This window comes from Schistocerca gregaria, chromosome 4 (assembly GCF_023897955.1).
Source record: "Schistocerca gregaria isolate iqSchGreg1 chromosome 4, iqSchGreg1.2, whole genome shotgun sequence".
Taxonomy (NCBI): Eukaryota; Metazoa; Arthropoda; class Insecta; order Orthoptera; family Acrididae; genus Schistocerca; species Schistocerca gregaria.
In genome coordinates, this window is record NC_064923.1 from 77031776 (window position 1) to 77046087 (window position 14312).

The 14312-nt window shown below is 43.2% G+C and overlaps 1 protein-coding gene and 1 long non-coding RNA gene across 18 annotated transcripts in view; one reads left to right on the forward strand and one right to left on the reverse strand.

The window, feature by feature from the left end:
* LOC126267365 (la-related protein Larp4B-like) overlaps window positions 1-14312 on the reverse strand; it is a 759608-nt gene that overhangs the window by 147608 nt on the left and 597688 nt on the right. The window contains exon 1 of one of the 17 annotated variants that reach the window (XM_049972510.1): window positions 1624-1831. The exons of 15 other annotated variants lie outside the window; for them this stretch is intronic. In XM_049972510.1, the coding sequence (XP_049828467.1) occupies window positions 1624-1629 (6 nt within the window). In that variant the 5' untranslated portion in view covers window positions 1630-1831. Of the gene's footprint in view, window positions 1-1623; window positions 1832-14312 lie in introns of those variants that run through there. One more of the 17 variants, XM_049972530.1, reaches the window with a different exon arrangement.
* Window positions 1-14312, forward strand: part of LOC126267366 (uncharacterized) — a 191526-nt gene that overhangs the window by 71318 nt on the left and 105896 nt on the right. The gene's annotated exons all lie outside the window — the stretch shown is intronic.

Below are 14312 nucleotides of genomic sequence, written 5' to 3' on the forward strand. Positions count from 1 at the left end.
GAAAGAGCAGCACCTGTTGCCTACCCCCGCCCACCTCCTCCTTCTCCGACCTCACCCTTTGTGGATGGCTATGGCGGAAGTCACGGTTTCGGTGTCGGATAGCCACCACAGTACGACGAGCGCGAAAGCAACCCCGTACCGGCCATGGCCGTCGGAGGCTTTTATCTTACGAGCCGGTCGCACGGGACGGGGCCGACCGAGAGAGATGTGTATTCTTGACTACACGTTTCGGTCCCCCGCGACACAAACAGCACGCTGGACGCTGTCCGGCTATCGGCACGTGCACACGAAACCACCCAAAGGACATCGCCGCGCCGCCGGCGTTCACACTCGGCTGGAAACAAATCAGGCACGGTCGCTAGATTAATATTAGTCAACAATTTCCCTGAGAGTAACCACGCACTTTAATCTTAATAGAAATGCTGTGAATCAAAGTGCAACGATTAGATTCAGTGCTGCAAGTTGAGTGCACAGTATTATTTAGGCTGCTCAAGCAGGATCGTTTGCAGTGGTCTTCAGTCGAAAGACTTGTTTGCACAGGATATAGTAGAGTGAGGGCTGCATCAAATATCGTCTCCGAATAACTACTGCGGTGATGTCTCAGGACGTGTCCTATTAAATTGATCCTTCGTTCTATCTAGTCAGGGTGTGCCACAAATTTCGTATCTCCCCCAGTTCTGTTCAGTATCACCTCACCTCATAGGTTACATGATGTACCTATCAATCTTCGCATGTTTCTGTAGTAGCAAGTTTGAAAAATTCTTGTTATCTACACTTTATCGTTCACGATTCACTTCCATACAAATGCCTTCAGAAGAGACTTCTCAACACCGAAGTGTATATTCGATGTTAAATTTTTCTTTTTCAGAAACTCTTTTCTCGCCATTGCCAGTCTACAATTTACAACCTCTATAATTTGGAGATGGTCAGTTATTTCGCTGCCCAAATAGCAAAACTCGTCTACTACTCACGTGTCTCGTTTCCTAATCTAATTCGCTCAGTTTCACCTGATTGAATTCCAATGCTTTCAATTACTCTTGTTTTCTGTTGTTAATTTTCAAATTATGTCGTCCTTTCAAGACCCTATCCAATGCTTTCAGCTGCTGTTCCCAGTTCTTTGAAGTCTGACAGAATTACTTTTCATTTCTTCTTCTCTCTGAACTTTACTTCCTCATTAAAAATTTTCTTTGGTTTGCTTTAGTACTTGCTCAATGTAGAGATTAAACAACATCGGTGACAGGCTACAACCGTGTCTCACTCCCATCTCAACCACTACTATCTTCCCACTGCTCTTAACTGCCGTCTGACTTTCGTATGAGTTGTAAATAGCCTTTCGATCCCTATATTTTACCCATGTTACCTTGAGGATTTCGAATAAGAGTATTCAGTCAACATTGTTAAGTCTAGAAGTGCTACAACCGTAAGATTGCCTTTCCGCCGCCTGTCTTCTACGGTAAGTAGGATTTACCAACGCGGTAATCCTGGTAAAAACTGTGTGTGTGTGTGATTTATTCTCAGAGCGCGAGCTGTTATTAGAAGAACGTACAAAATTCCGCTGAGTGCGCGAGAAATCAGATGAAATACTGGGCCACTGTTTTGGAACGTACGGTGCTTTACAGGTACCTGCATACTTCCACGTGGTCTGTCGCTGCGGTGGACCCGGCGTCGGAAGCAGAGGGCGGCTGGGGCGACCGCGCGTCACGTCTTCCTGCCTCACGCTGTCCGTCCACTACTGAGTGGCTGTCCGTGTCCCACCCCAACACTCGGTGACCTGCCCTCAGCGGGTGGCTTCTACCGTGTTGCCAAAATTGCTCGTGGGTACGCGCCCCCACTGTAACGACAAAAGTATTTGTCTTCTGCGTTCCTCGCTTAGGCCGATTTTGCTCCAAGCCTGTGACGTCCTCCTCGTCTTCGTAAAGTTTTGAGTAGTGGACTCGCTTCCACTTCGTCCCAAGATGCGGCCATTTAACAACTCACACACACACACACACACACACACACAATATTTTTGCCAACTCAGCTAGTAAGTTTATGCCAATGATAAATCCATTGCTGTCTCAAGTTCGCTTGAAGATGCTCCGATTTATAGAATTTAACATTTAAAAATTGAATCCCTTTTCGATAGTTAAACTACAAAAACTTGTTCCGTCAACATCGTTAGGGCCTCAACGAGGAAAACAAAAATGTTAACACCGTTTTACAGGACTTCGTCGAAATTGTTGACACAGAAGGATGCTCTGCGTGCTCCTGCAAGAAAAACACTCAACTAAACATAGTTAACATGTGTGGCATTGTGCAACGACTTCGTGAAGCTTTCACATTATACTCGTGTGGACCAACAGACAGGCAAGTAACTGAAATTTAAGATTCTAATAGCAAATTATAATAAAATTTTCCAATTCAAACGACTTTTGACATGTCCAGAGATGAATTAGGTACCTATGAGTAAATATCCGCGTCCGGAAAAACATGGGAGCCTCTTCGTAACAGATTACAGCTGGAGTGATTGTTTACGGTACCTTTTTCCCCACTAGAGCTTCCTGAAGGACTCAGCATGAGAAAGCTTTGTCTAATGTCTAGTTCGGGGATTCCGTGATGATAGCGTAACTATACTCAGCAAGTAAATCACTGGAAGAAGCTGTTGTAGGTAGCAGAGTCCTTCTGATAACTGTTCTAGACACAGGAAGGGCTTTTTATGTACAGAGGAAGGCTGCAAATGCTGTTCAGAGCTGTACAGAACTTGAGGAACCAAATCAGGCTGAAGGTTCAGAAAAAACATTTAACACGACACTATCTGGAGAAGTGGGAATAAATAATCAAGACTGGAATTGACGAGACACATAGAAAAACCAAAGCCTTTCATAGCGAAAATACTTATGGGCAGAAACAAAAAATTTTACAACACAAATTTACAGACGAAATATCTTTAATAGCAAGAAATATGATTTCGACTCTTATTAAATGAAGTTCGTTAGTAGTTGAAAAACACTAAGGAAAGATGAAACAGAGTAACGAAATTTAGCCGCAAAATGTTAACCTATGCTTGAAAAAGAGGAAAAACGTGAGCAGGTAAAGTTACTCCGATAACTGGAAAGTCATTTCTTCTGGTGGAATATGTAAGATACTTCAGCCTTAGAATGGCTCGGGTCAAATAAGCATTCAGTAAACATCTTTTCCAACAGCGCAACGCCTGAACCAAGAACGTAAGTGTACCAATCTCTCAACGAAACGTGCAACGCTAAGTATGTAACGGTGCCTTTCTTTTCTGATTAATAACAATTCCTCTCCACTGAGCTTTTGTTCTAAGCTTAACCAAAGAAAAACTGCTGCAGCTACGCTCAACAGTGTTTCAGTTTTGCAACAAATCTTTCTCAACTGTTTCAGACACGCCGATACAACTATTTGCAATTGTTTCCTACGGAGTTACAGAAGTGTGATACTACGGTGCGATCCACAATTTCAGTGGAACGGCCAGCAGGAAGATCCGCCAGTGTAGCGACATGGGAGCGTAACGGTACATATCGCTCACATTGGACTAACGGCGAAGCTGTATTAGTCACAGTTAGGGACAGTACTGATATCTCTCTGAAGAGCTAACAGGACCTGTGGTATGTGCAGAACTGTAAGCTGGCATTCGATCAATATCTGGATATGGCGAAAGATACGTTTTACGTATGATCTTTGTGAATATACTGCGCACATACATATTGCAGGTGCATAACATCACCCTTTCATTGTACCCTGTATTAATGAAAATACCCATAAATCGACTGGGAGACACCATGACTGGTTATACGCGTTTGTGGAAGCTGTTGCTGTAATTTTAATTTACCGAGGCTGTATTTCAGCAGTGGGCAGCGGGGGAGGGTTACCATCATCGTCAAATTTGTGATTTAGCTCCTGTAGTACAATTGTGAGCGAGTAAACTTCGGTAGCCATTGTGAACTTTGATGAATCGTATCTGGCTCCGTGCAACGGTGCTATCCACCGTGACGATAGACACTCAACAGATGCCGAAACGGTTGTGTATAGAACGTGACGACGCTGTCGCATACGCAGGAAAGTTTTACTGACCTTAACACTTCTTACATTCAGAGTTGAGTCACTTAATAAAAGCAAGTCTGCATACCAATGACGTTCCTTTCTGAGGGTGCTAAAGCATCTAACTCCATACTTAATCATATACAGTCGTTCGGTTGACTGAACATCTAAACCCAAAGACTGGAAAGTTGCACAGGTCACACGAATATTTAAGAAAGGCAGTGAGTAATCCACTGAATAATAGGTCCACATCATCAACATCGATATGCAGCACGATTTTGGAACATATATTGAGTTCTAAGATTATGAATTACCCCTAAGGAACTGTCTATTGACACACAGTCTACACGGATTCTGAAAACATCGTTCTTGTTAAATACAACTAGCTCAAGTCACACGAAGTTATCAGTTCTATCGGCAAGGGATTTCAAATTGATTCGGTATTTCAATATGGTTTCTGATAAATTGCGTGCTTATGCAATATAGTCTCAGTTATGCGACTAGATTTGTGATTTCCTGTCTCAGGTCACAGTGCGTAGTAATCGACGGAAAGTCAGAGTAAAGTGGGAGTGATTTCTGGCATTCGCCACAGTAGTGTTATACGCCCTCTGCTGTTCCTTATCTATATAAACGATTTAGGACACAATCTGAACAACCGTCTTAGGTTGTTTACAGGTGACGCTATGGTGTATAGTCTAGTTAAGTCATCAGAATATCAAAGTTCAATACGATTTAGAAAATATATCTGTACGGCAATGTATTGGCAATTAACCCTAAGTAATGGAAAGTGTAAAGTCATCCATAAGAGTGCTACAAGGAATCCGTTGAACTTCAGTTACACGATAAGTCAATTAAGTAAATACTTAAGTAAAATTACTAACAAAAGGGAAAGAACACATAAAATGCTGTGAGGAGAGCTAACTGAATACTGCATTTTACTGACAGAACACTTAGGAAATTTAGCATGCCTGCTAAAGAGCTTGCCTACACTATGCTTGTCCGTTTTCTTTTAAAAGTGCTGCTGCGCGGTGTGGGATTCTTAGCAAACAGGATTGACAGAGTACATCGAGAAAGTTCAAAGAAGAGCAACACGTGTTGTATTTTCTCGAAATATCACTGACATGATACAGGATATGGGATATGGGGTAGACATGACAAAGGCGTTTCTCGTTGCAGCAGAATCTTCTCACGAAATTACGATCAGCAAGTTTCTCCTCGGAATGCGAAAATATTTTATTAACGCCGACCTACATACGGAGAAACTATCACCATTACAAAATAAGGAAAATCAGACCTCGCACGGGAAAATACAGATGTTAGTTTTTTCCGTGCGCTGTTCAAGAGTGGAATAACACAGAATTGTTGTTAAGGTGGTTTGATGAATCCTCTGACAGGCACTTAGTTGTTATCTGCAGAGTATCCATATAGATTTAGTCTTAAGCTCAGTATCTCCTGACAAATTTAAAAATACAGGTGTAACATTAAATCACATTTCGCAAAGTTGGTGTCAATAATTAATTTTGTTTCTTTCCCAACAAAAATGTCTCAGTTACAACGTACTGCACCCACAATTTACCTGTTGATAATTAAGCTGATTAAAACACCTTAGTTTCACAATGAATGCTGCGTCCAAATTTTTTTTTACGGAAATATTTTGTCAGTATTACGGAAATATTTTGTCAGTATTACGGAAAGATATAGTTTTAAGGAAGTGAACCTCCATGAATTTCATTAGCATTATTAAAAAATCTGGCATACATAAACGTGAATTTACATATTAATACTGGGACGTGCTTAGCCACGTCAGTGGACAGCTGTTGATTGTCTCTTCTTTGGCGTTTTCAGTCAATCATCAGGCTTCCAATGCACGCAGGGTACAGCACCACTGTCCACTGGGGTTGGCTGTCTGAGGATTGATTGGAAACACCAAAGAAGAGACCGTCAACAGCTGTCCACTGAAGCGGAAAAGTACGGTCCCGGCCCTCAGGGATGAAACTGTATGTAATAAGTATCCCAATCTTTCAGCTATGATTATAGTAATTTCAAGTACGGAGTGGAGCTTTTACACAAGGTAAACTTTGCTTCTCGTCATCGCCACCGAGTCTTTCTAACTTTAACGCAGAGAGAGAGAGAGAGAGAGAGAGAGAGAGAGAGAGAGAGAGAGAGAGACGTCGGGGGGGTGGGGAGATCAATGGCCGTAATTCCAAGGCAGCAAGGGAGCGCTGAGCTGGAAACGATTGGTAACTGTAGGTGTCTGGGAAATGCTGTGTACACCATTTCACAAACCCTATAGTCCCAACAATCGGACTAAAAGTAATGCGCTGTCTAAAACCGCTGCTTAACTGACCTACATAATACCACGAAATGCGATGCATGTTTGAAGTCCGAAACGTCTACAGCTGTAGTAGATTAGAGAAGCCTGAACGTCAAACGAGCCCCTACTGTGACTACGTTACCAAGGGCAGCTCTTTCTTCCGCCAACAGACAAACAGCCCTTGTGGTAACACCTTCCGCCTATGCTAATGACCAAAGGTGAAGTAGTCTGCCTTTGCGCGAGTAATCTAAAATAAACTAAGTACTTTGTGGTCCAGCTGTGAGTCATCCTGACATGTGGCGCAGTGAGGGATTGACGACTTCCATGGTGGCCTGATAGTGCTGGCGGCTTTTAACTCTACCCTTGAGCGCTGGAACTAACCGTTTACTACTGGAACAATCGCTCTGAATGAGGAAACTACGTACCAACATAGGCGAAAGTGATAACTGTCTGAAATAATCTGTGACCGGCATTTTTAGTTTCGTGAGCAACCTAGCAGCCACAAAACGTCACTGCGAAGCTAACGAATATTCTGTGATTTTGACCATCCTGAGCATCTCGTGTTCCAGCTTTCTGGAGGACAATATTTACGCTTTCCAAACTATTGCGATCATAAAAACATTTTGCTTTGACTTTGAATTTAACGGTGGCGTTTCCCTGAAAAAAAAATCGCATTGAGATGCAATACAAAATCGATTACTTAGAGCTGTACGAAGCTAACGCAATTCGTGAAATATGAAGCAAAACAAAGCGAACGCTTTTCTAAGAATCTTGTCAGATGGCTCGAACATCCCTCTACCGAGAAAAATTACGAATGGACTAAAGTTCTCGTTAAGTACAAATTATAACCCTTAGCTAGGGCATCTGCTTCATAGTCTAAAGCTAAATACCTTTTTACAAACGCGATATCCGCCTACCAGTGTTCATGTTGCCACTCAATCTCAGACATTCGCTGCAAATGCGAAGAGTGTGTGTGTGTGTGTGTGTGTGTGTGTGTGTGTGTGTGTGTCAGAACAGAACATTAAACACCGAGTTATTAAGAAGATTATCTGCACCTGCTGGTACGTGGGCATTAATCTGACAACGGAGGTGAATGATTCATGGAATAATCATTAAATGCCTGTCAGTTTCCTGACTGATACACAGTAAAAATACAGAGGTGGTGACACTTTTAGAGCAATAGATTTTCTGTTTCCATTTCCAGGAACAAATTGAGTAAAGAGACAATTCGCATCTTATGTGAAGGAAGGAATTCTGAACATGTGGACGATTTCTAGTGAAGTACTGCGATCTGGTGATATGCTAATTACCTGCCTTACACACGGTTGTTTACGGCTCACTGTTTATACCCAGAAATAAGGAAACCGTGCTTTATCATGTATAAGACACATCGAAGTTTCCGCCTAACTTCTTTACAGCGTGGTGGATAATGGAGACTTCTGGGAAGCTGAAGTTTTTTTAATTTCAAACCAGAGATCTACGCACGTGCAATAGATCACCGATGCCGATGAAACGACCCACTTCCTCTGCACAATGAACGACAGTTAAGGATCTGATTTTAACGCTACGTCTATGTGCGAATTAATAAATGCAATTTACTTTTGGACATACGGTTTTCGCCGTTACGAAAAACATTCGGTGGCTTAAAAAGTATCAAAACAATAACATTACCACGATCAAAAAATGAAGGTGGAGACTGCACTCAAAGCTGGCAAGTATTTCGTGCTAAATAAAGAATAGCAAAAGCCGTAAATCCCAGACACACAGAGCACGAGGAACACGCGTGGTAAGCAAATAATGTACGTGTCTCGTCGAGAAAGGCTACTCCAAAATTTCCGCGTTGCTTACAGATATTAACTACGCTAGTCGCTACAGGACACTGTGCACGGAAGCGGTTCTACCGATCAAAAATATTTTCCATTTAGTTTGGAAAGACAAAACGAAGTCTTAAGTCGTTGCAAATTTTGCCTAACACGGCTATAAACCTACACTCGCCCTCTCGGGCCACACAATTTGAGCTTCCGACTTGCTTTCGAGAACTATTCCACAGTAAAAGCTAGCTACGTTAACAACACAGTACTCTGTGAACTACTTAAGAATAAAAATTTTATTCTTAATTTTAGTTTCAAAATCACCGAATAAACGGTTCGAGTCTTGATGCTTGCAGTGGGTTCGCAACTGCACGGCTCATTTTCTAGAGGAAGGTAGTCCAAGTACCTACAATTTATTTCTATTAGCAGACTTTATAGCTCTATTAACAATTCTCTACAAACGAAAGAAAATAAGTTGTTTGGTTAAAAATAGGAAGAACTGTAATACTCAGAGCATATTCAAGAAAGTGCGTAGCGATCTTCATACCAGAACACACTGAGGCGACAAAAGTCATTGTGCCGGGTGTCCTGTTACCCGGCGAAGTGCACCAACTCTGCGTGGCCTGGACTCGTCAAGTCGTTGGAAATTCCCGGCGGTAATAGTGAGCCGTGCTGCCTCTACAGTCGTCCGCAATTGCTACAGTGTTGCAGGATTTTGTGGCACAAACTGACCTCTCGCGTATGTTCCCTAAACGTTCGACGGGTAGCCAAGCAATCCGCTCGAACTGTCCAGATGTTTTTCAAACCAATAGTGAACAACTGCGGCCCCGTGACATGGCACATTGTTATCCATAAAAATCCCATCTTCGGCTGCAGATGGTCTCCAAGTAGTTCATTTGGACCAGAGGACGCAGTCCATCCCACGCGGGCACAGCGCACACCACTCTGGAGCCGCCAGCAGCAAACGACAGCTCCGCCAATGCACTGCCTTTTTTACTTTGTGTACGCCATGCTACTGCCGTCTGCATATGTGCATATCGCTATCCCAGGAGCTCTCAGTGTATAAAAATATCCCAGAACAACACACGAAATTTTGTCGGAGCATTTGTTTGTAACGGACCCGGGTCTCCAGTGGACTGTTACAGAGCAATTTGATTTCGTTTGATTTCTCCTCGGCATTTGTCTTTGTATCTCGGTTGCACCGACAATTAGAACATCTGGACAACAATGAAAGTGTCCATAGCATCCGTTGTGTGTCTTGTTTGCGCATCATCTTGTTCCATCCAGTCACTTTACCTGTTGCTGTCAACACGGTAACGCCCACTGTACTCTTCGTCCATAAGATTGCATTCAGAATTGCTCGGTTGTGTTCGGGATGTAGAGGACGGCAGTACACCAAAACACGCTGAGCGTGAGGTAAATTATTTTCATTTCAGGGAAAATCTCACTTCTCATTCTTACGAGGAAACAATTCTTAGTCAGAATTACCAAGTGTTGTGCTAAGCAAGCAGATTAATTTACAGTGAACAGCGTAGATTATCTGTGACAGTTACTTTTCTACCAAATAGAGCAGCGACATGCTGTGGACATTTAAAGTCTGAAATTGCACTTCATGTCGCGCAGCTTTCATACTGGGCTTCAGTATCAGTTAAACAGTTTTCACTGAGCTCAGAATTACTTTTGGCAATTAGACTCGTTTTCACCGTTTCATATTTCGTATGTCACTAAATTCAAAGTTTTGTTTCACGACACTGTTCAGATGCACAACAGAGGGCAAACTGTCAGCATTACTCTGCAGTTCAATACGACATCTAGAAAAATTGTTCAAATGGTTCTGAGCACTATGGGACTTAACATCTAAGGTAATCAGTTCCTTAACACTTGGAACTACTAAAACCTAAATGACCTAAGAACATAACACACATCCATGCCCGAGGCAGGATTGGAACCTGCGACCGTAGCAGCAGCACGGTTCCGGACTGAAGCGCTTAGAACCGATCGGCCACAACGGCCTGCTACGACATCTAGAGCCCAAGTTAAGCGAGGAATAAGTTTTCGAAAAAGTTTATTCAGTATTTTCATTTACAGTCATGTTTTTTTTAATAGATAACTTACATACGATTGCTAGCTGTGGAGCAGCTGCCGGCAAGGCAGTACTGTCAGGCAACGAGACAGTTCGGATGAAACGACCCCTCTGGCCTTTGAGCTATCAGTGCTTGGTGATCCCGCCGCAGCTAACGAAGCCGGTGCAGTCCCCAGTGTTTAGTGCCGAGACACTGCTTATCGGGCAGTTGGCGCGGAATGTGAGTCACGGCCGATTGGTAGATAAGCTCTGGCCGGCCGGCCAGATCCTTCCACGCGCCGGATACATAACTGTTCGCTACCGTAATGTACTCACATCGTTGTGACCGCCACAACTGCTTCCCAAAGTTTTCCCCCACTGCCGCTAGTTCGCTCCTCAATTGTCACCAGTTCCGCATTTCTGTGGGAGGGACGGTTTCGAGATGAACATTTCCTTACGTGTGGAAAGAATATCTCGTACACTATTGGCAATTGGAATTGCTACACCAAGAAATGCGGATGATAAACGGGTATTCATTGGACAATATATTATACTAGAACTGCCATGTTATTACATTTTCACGCAATTTGAGTGCATAGATCCTGAGAAATCAGTACCCAGAACAACCACCTCTGGCCGTAATAACGGCCTTGATACGCCTGGGCATTGAGTCGAACAGAGTATGAATGGCGTGTACAGGTGCAGCTGCCCATGCAGCTTGAACACGATACCACAGTTCATCAAGAGTAGCGACTGGCGTATTGTGACGAGCCAGTTGCTCGACCACCATTGACCAGACGTTTTCAATTGGTGAGAGAATGTGCTGGTCAGGGCATCAGTCTAACATTTTCTGTATCCAGAAAGTCCCGTACAGGACCTGCAACATGCGGTCCTCCATTATCCTGCTGAATAGAGTTTCGAAGGGATCGAATGAAGGCTAGAGCCACGGGTCTTAACACTTCTGAAATATAACGTTTATTGTTCAAAGTGCCGTCAATGCGAACAAGAGGTGACCGAGACGTGTAACCAATGGCACCCCATAGCCTCAAGCTGGGTGACACGCCAATATGGCGATGACGAATCACGCTTCCCGTGTGTGTTCACCGCTATGTCACCGAACACGGATGAGACCATCGTGATACTGCAAACAGAACCTGGATTCATCCGAAAAAATGACTTTTGCCATTTCGTGCACCCAGGTTCGTCGTTGAGTACACCATCGCAGGCGCTCCTGCCTGTGACGCAGCGTCAGGTGAAACCGCAGCCACAGGCTCCGAGCTGATAGTCCATGCTGCTGCAAACGTCGTAGAACTGTTCGTGCAGATGGTGGTTGTGTTGCAAACGTCCCCATCTGTTGACTCGGGGGGAGAGACGTGGCTGCACGATCTGTTACAGCCATGCGGATAAAGTTGCCTGTTATCTCGACTGCTAGTAATACCAGGCCGTTGGGATCCAGCACGGCGTTCCGTATTACCATCCTGAACACACCGATTCCATATTCTGCTAACAGTCATTGGATCTCTATCTACGCGAACAGCTATGTCGCGATACGATAAACCGCAATCGCGATAGGCTACATTCTGTGTGGTCATTCGTTCAGCTACCATTGTAGTAGCTTGTCTGCTGTGTCAATGTAGATATTGCGTTTCATACACATTTCCTATGTTCCGCATTCACAGTTTGGAAGTGTAGTGAAGAAAATTGCACATTTTTTTTATATACTCCGCCTATCTACAAAACGGCATGTCTTTTGACGTTTACTAGAATTTTTTTGGTTTTTGAAGACATTCTCCGGCAAGAATCTATCAGCTCACAAGAAAATCGTAAATAAACTGCTCTGTGATGCAGAGGTTCACACCCTGTAGGTTCCTCAGTGAACCTAAAAACCGTTCTACAGACGAACATGAAAAATTACGACTCGTTTTCGCTTTCACAAGATTTCGCCGAACACAATAGTTTAAATTATTGTCCGCTTGGCTCGCTGCAATCGCATTGGGTAACAAAAGAGAGATGGAGTGTCGCGACTGTTTTGGTAGACAGTGTACTGTGATGGGAAAGAGGAATGAGGAATGAGGAATGAGCGCACTGCATGAGCAGTGAGCAAGACCGTTGACTGGCTTTATTTATGGGTGACCTGCTAGTCAGTTCTGCAGCGCTGGGCATTCTTACTGAGGGCGCAGATGAGATGTGTTTTTATCAATCTTGGAGGCACTATCTGGAATACTTTATTATTAAGATGAGAACTGATTTCTAATACCTTTTCGTTCTATGAAGCGATGGAGGAATTTTAAAGGTAATCAAGACGCGTGCAAGAATGAACTGTTAAATGAAGGAAATCTTTGTCCCTTATGTAACTACTTAGTCTTAATTCGATCTCTGTTTCCATTATCACGTAATTACGCAACTGGATGAGGTGTTAGTAATTTTTGTAATGAGATAATTTCTCATTTGTCGGAGCTGTCATACGTTTACAGTCCTATTAGTCTATAATCAGAGCTTAATTTTTCAAAGACTATTTTCTTTAAAGTAAAACCCACCTTCAGGATTTATAGTAAAGTTTTTAATACCTTTTTCGTGTCACAGCACTTCAGGCCACTCGAAGTCAGATTGTTTCTGACAAGCAAAAAGAAAATTATTAGTGAGCACTTTATTTTCCTTTAGACGGCGCATGTATTTGCTTTCGAAAATGGCAGTACTCCAGACAAAAAAATAGCACGCTGAGCAAGAGGCAAATGTCATGTCAGGGCAGATACACCTTCCATTCTTGAGGAAGGTAGTGTATGGTCGAAATTTTCATGTGTCGTGCTAGCAGGCAGATTAATTTTCGAAGAACAGTGTTGGAAGAAAGTGACTCTCTGAAATTACCGAGTAGCGCAATAATTAATTTTCGTGGGTGGGCCTATTCCAAGTCAAACTTTGAACTTCATATCACGCAACGTTCACAATGCACTTTGGTACTGAGTGTTAGTTTCAGTTTTCTTCGAGCACACAGTTTCTTTTGGCATTTAATTAGATCCTATTTTCAAATTTTATATTTCATGAAGTTTAAAGTTTTAATTTACGACACTTCACATGCGCAACATAAGGCCAACCGACAGTCAGTCTCGCTGAACAATGTAATACGATGCCCAAAGCGCACGTTGCATAATTCAATATATTCATCCTCACATGCATATATTTTTTATTGAAAGCTTGCACGTTGAAGTTGCGAAAAGTCGTGGAAGTTTTGCCTTCAAATTGGTCTTTTATTGCCCACGACAGTTCCACTGTTTAGAACCCACCTGGAAACTGCCAACTAGTTATTAACGTTGAATTCAACCAATTACATCTATCCCGTTTCAATTGTTGCACTGTCAGCACACTGCCACCAGGGCATAGGAAAACAGGAACGCACACGTACCGTGCCATGAGTACGGCAGGTACTAGGAGACAGTGGTAAGAAATACGGCACGTGGAGGACAAGTTACGCGGCCAGATGTCAGTTCGCGCTAGGACGCTCGTGTGTACTTTCCAGCCCTATGGCTGCAACTCCGGCACTGCAACTTCTGTGGAAACCTACGGCAGCGATATATCTGAGGCATTCCTCTAGACCAGCTCACGTCGTCGCGGGAAATTTACGTTGGAAATGCGTTTTCACACGTGGGTAGCGTCCTGAATGTAATTTCAGCTGTGGAAGGTTTTGCACGGGTTAAGGTGCTGTGAAACTGCACATTCCAGTGGACCGAAAAGTTCACAATAGTTATGTGGGACCTTTATACTGAGGACATCTCACAGCTGTTTCTTGAAGGTCTACACGTATACGTAGAGCCACACTTTGCAAGCCACTGATCTGCGTGGCATAGAGTACTTCATTTACCCACATGTGATGTTCTCTTCCCGTTTCCGTCACATATGGATCGCAGGGACAAATATGGCTTAAATGCGCATACTTACACAGAAAGGCTATAGTTTATCCATCGATTTTTCCCGTTGTATTGTTTCTTCGTTTCAGGGGAGTATTAACTCCAGCTGAAAGTAATATGCGCTAAGGCTACTACACTAATACTTCGAGACCTGCACGCCCAGCATTTCTGGACACTTACTT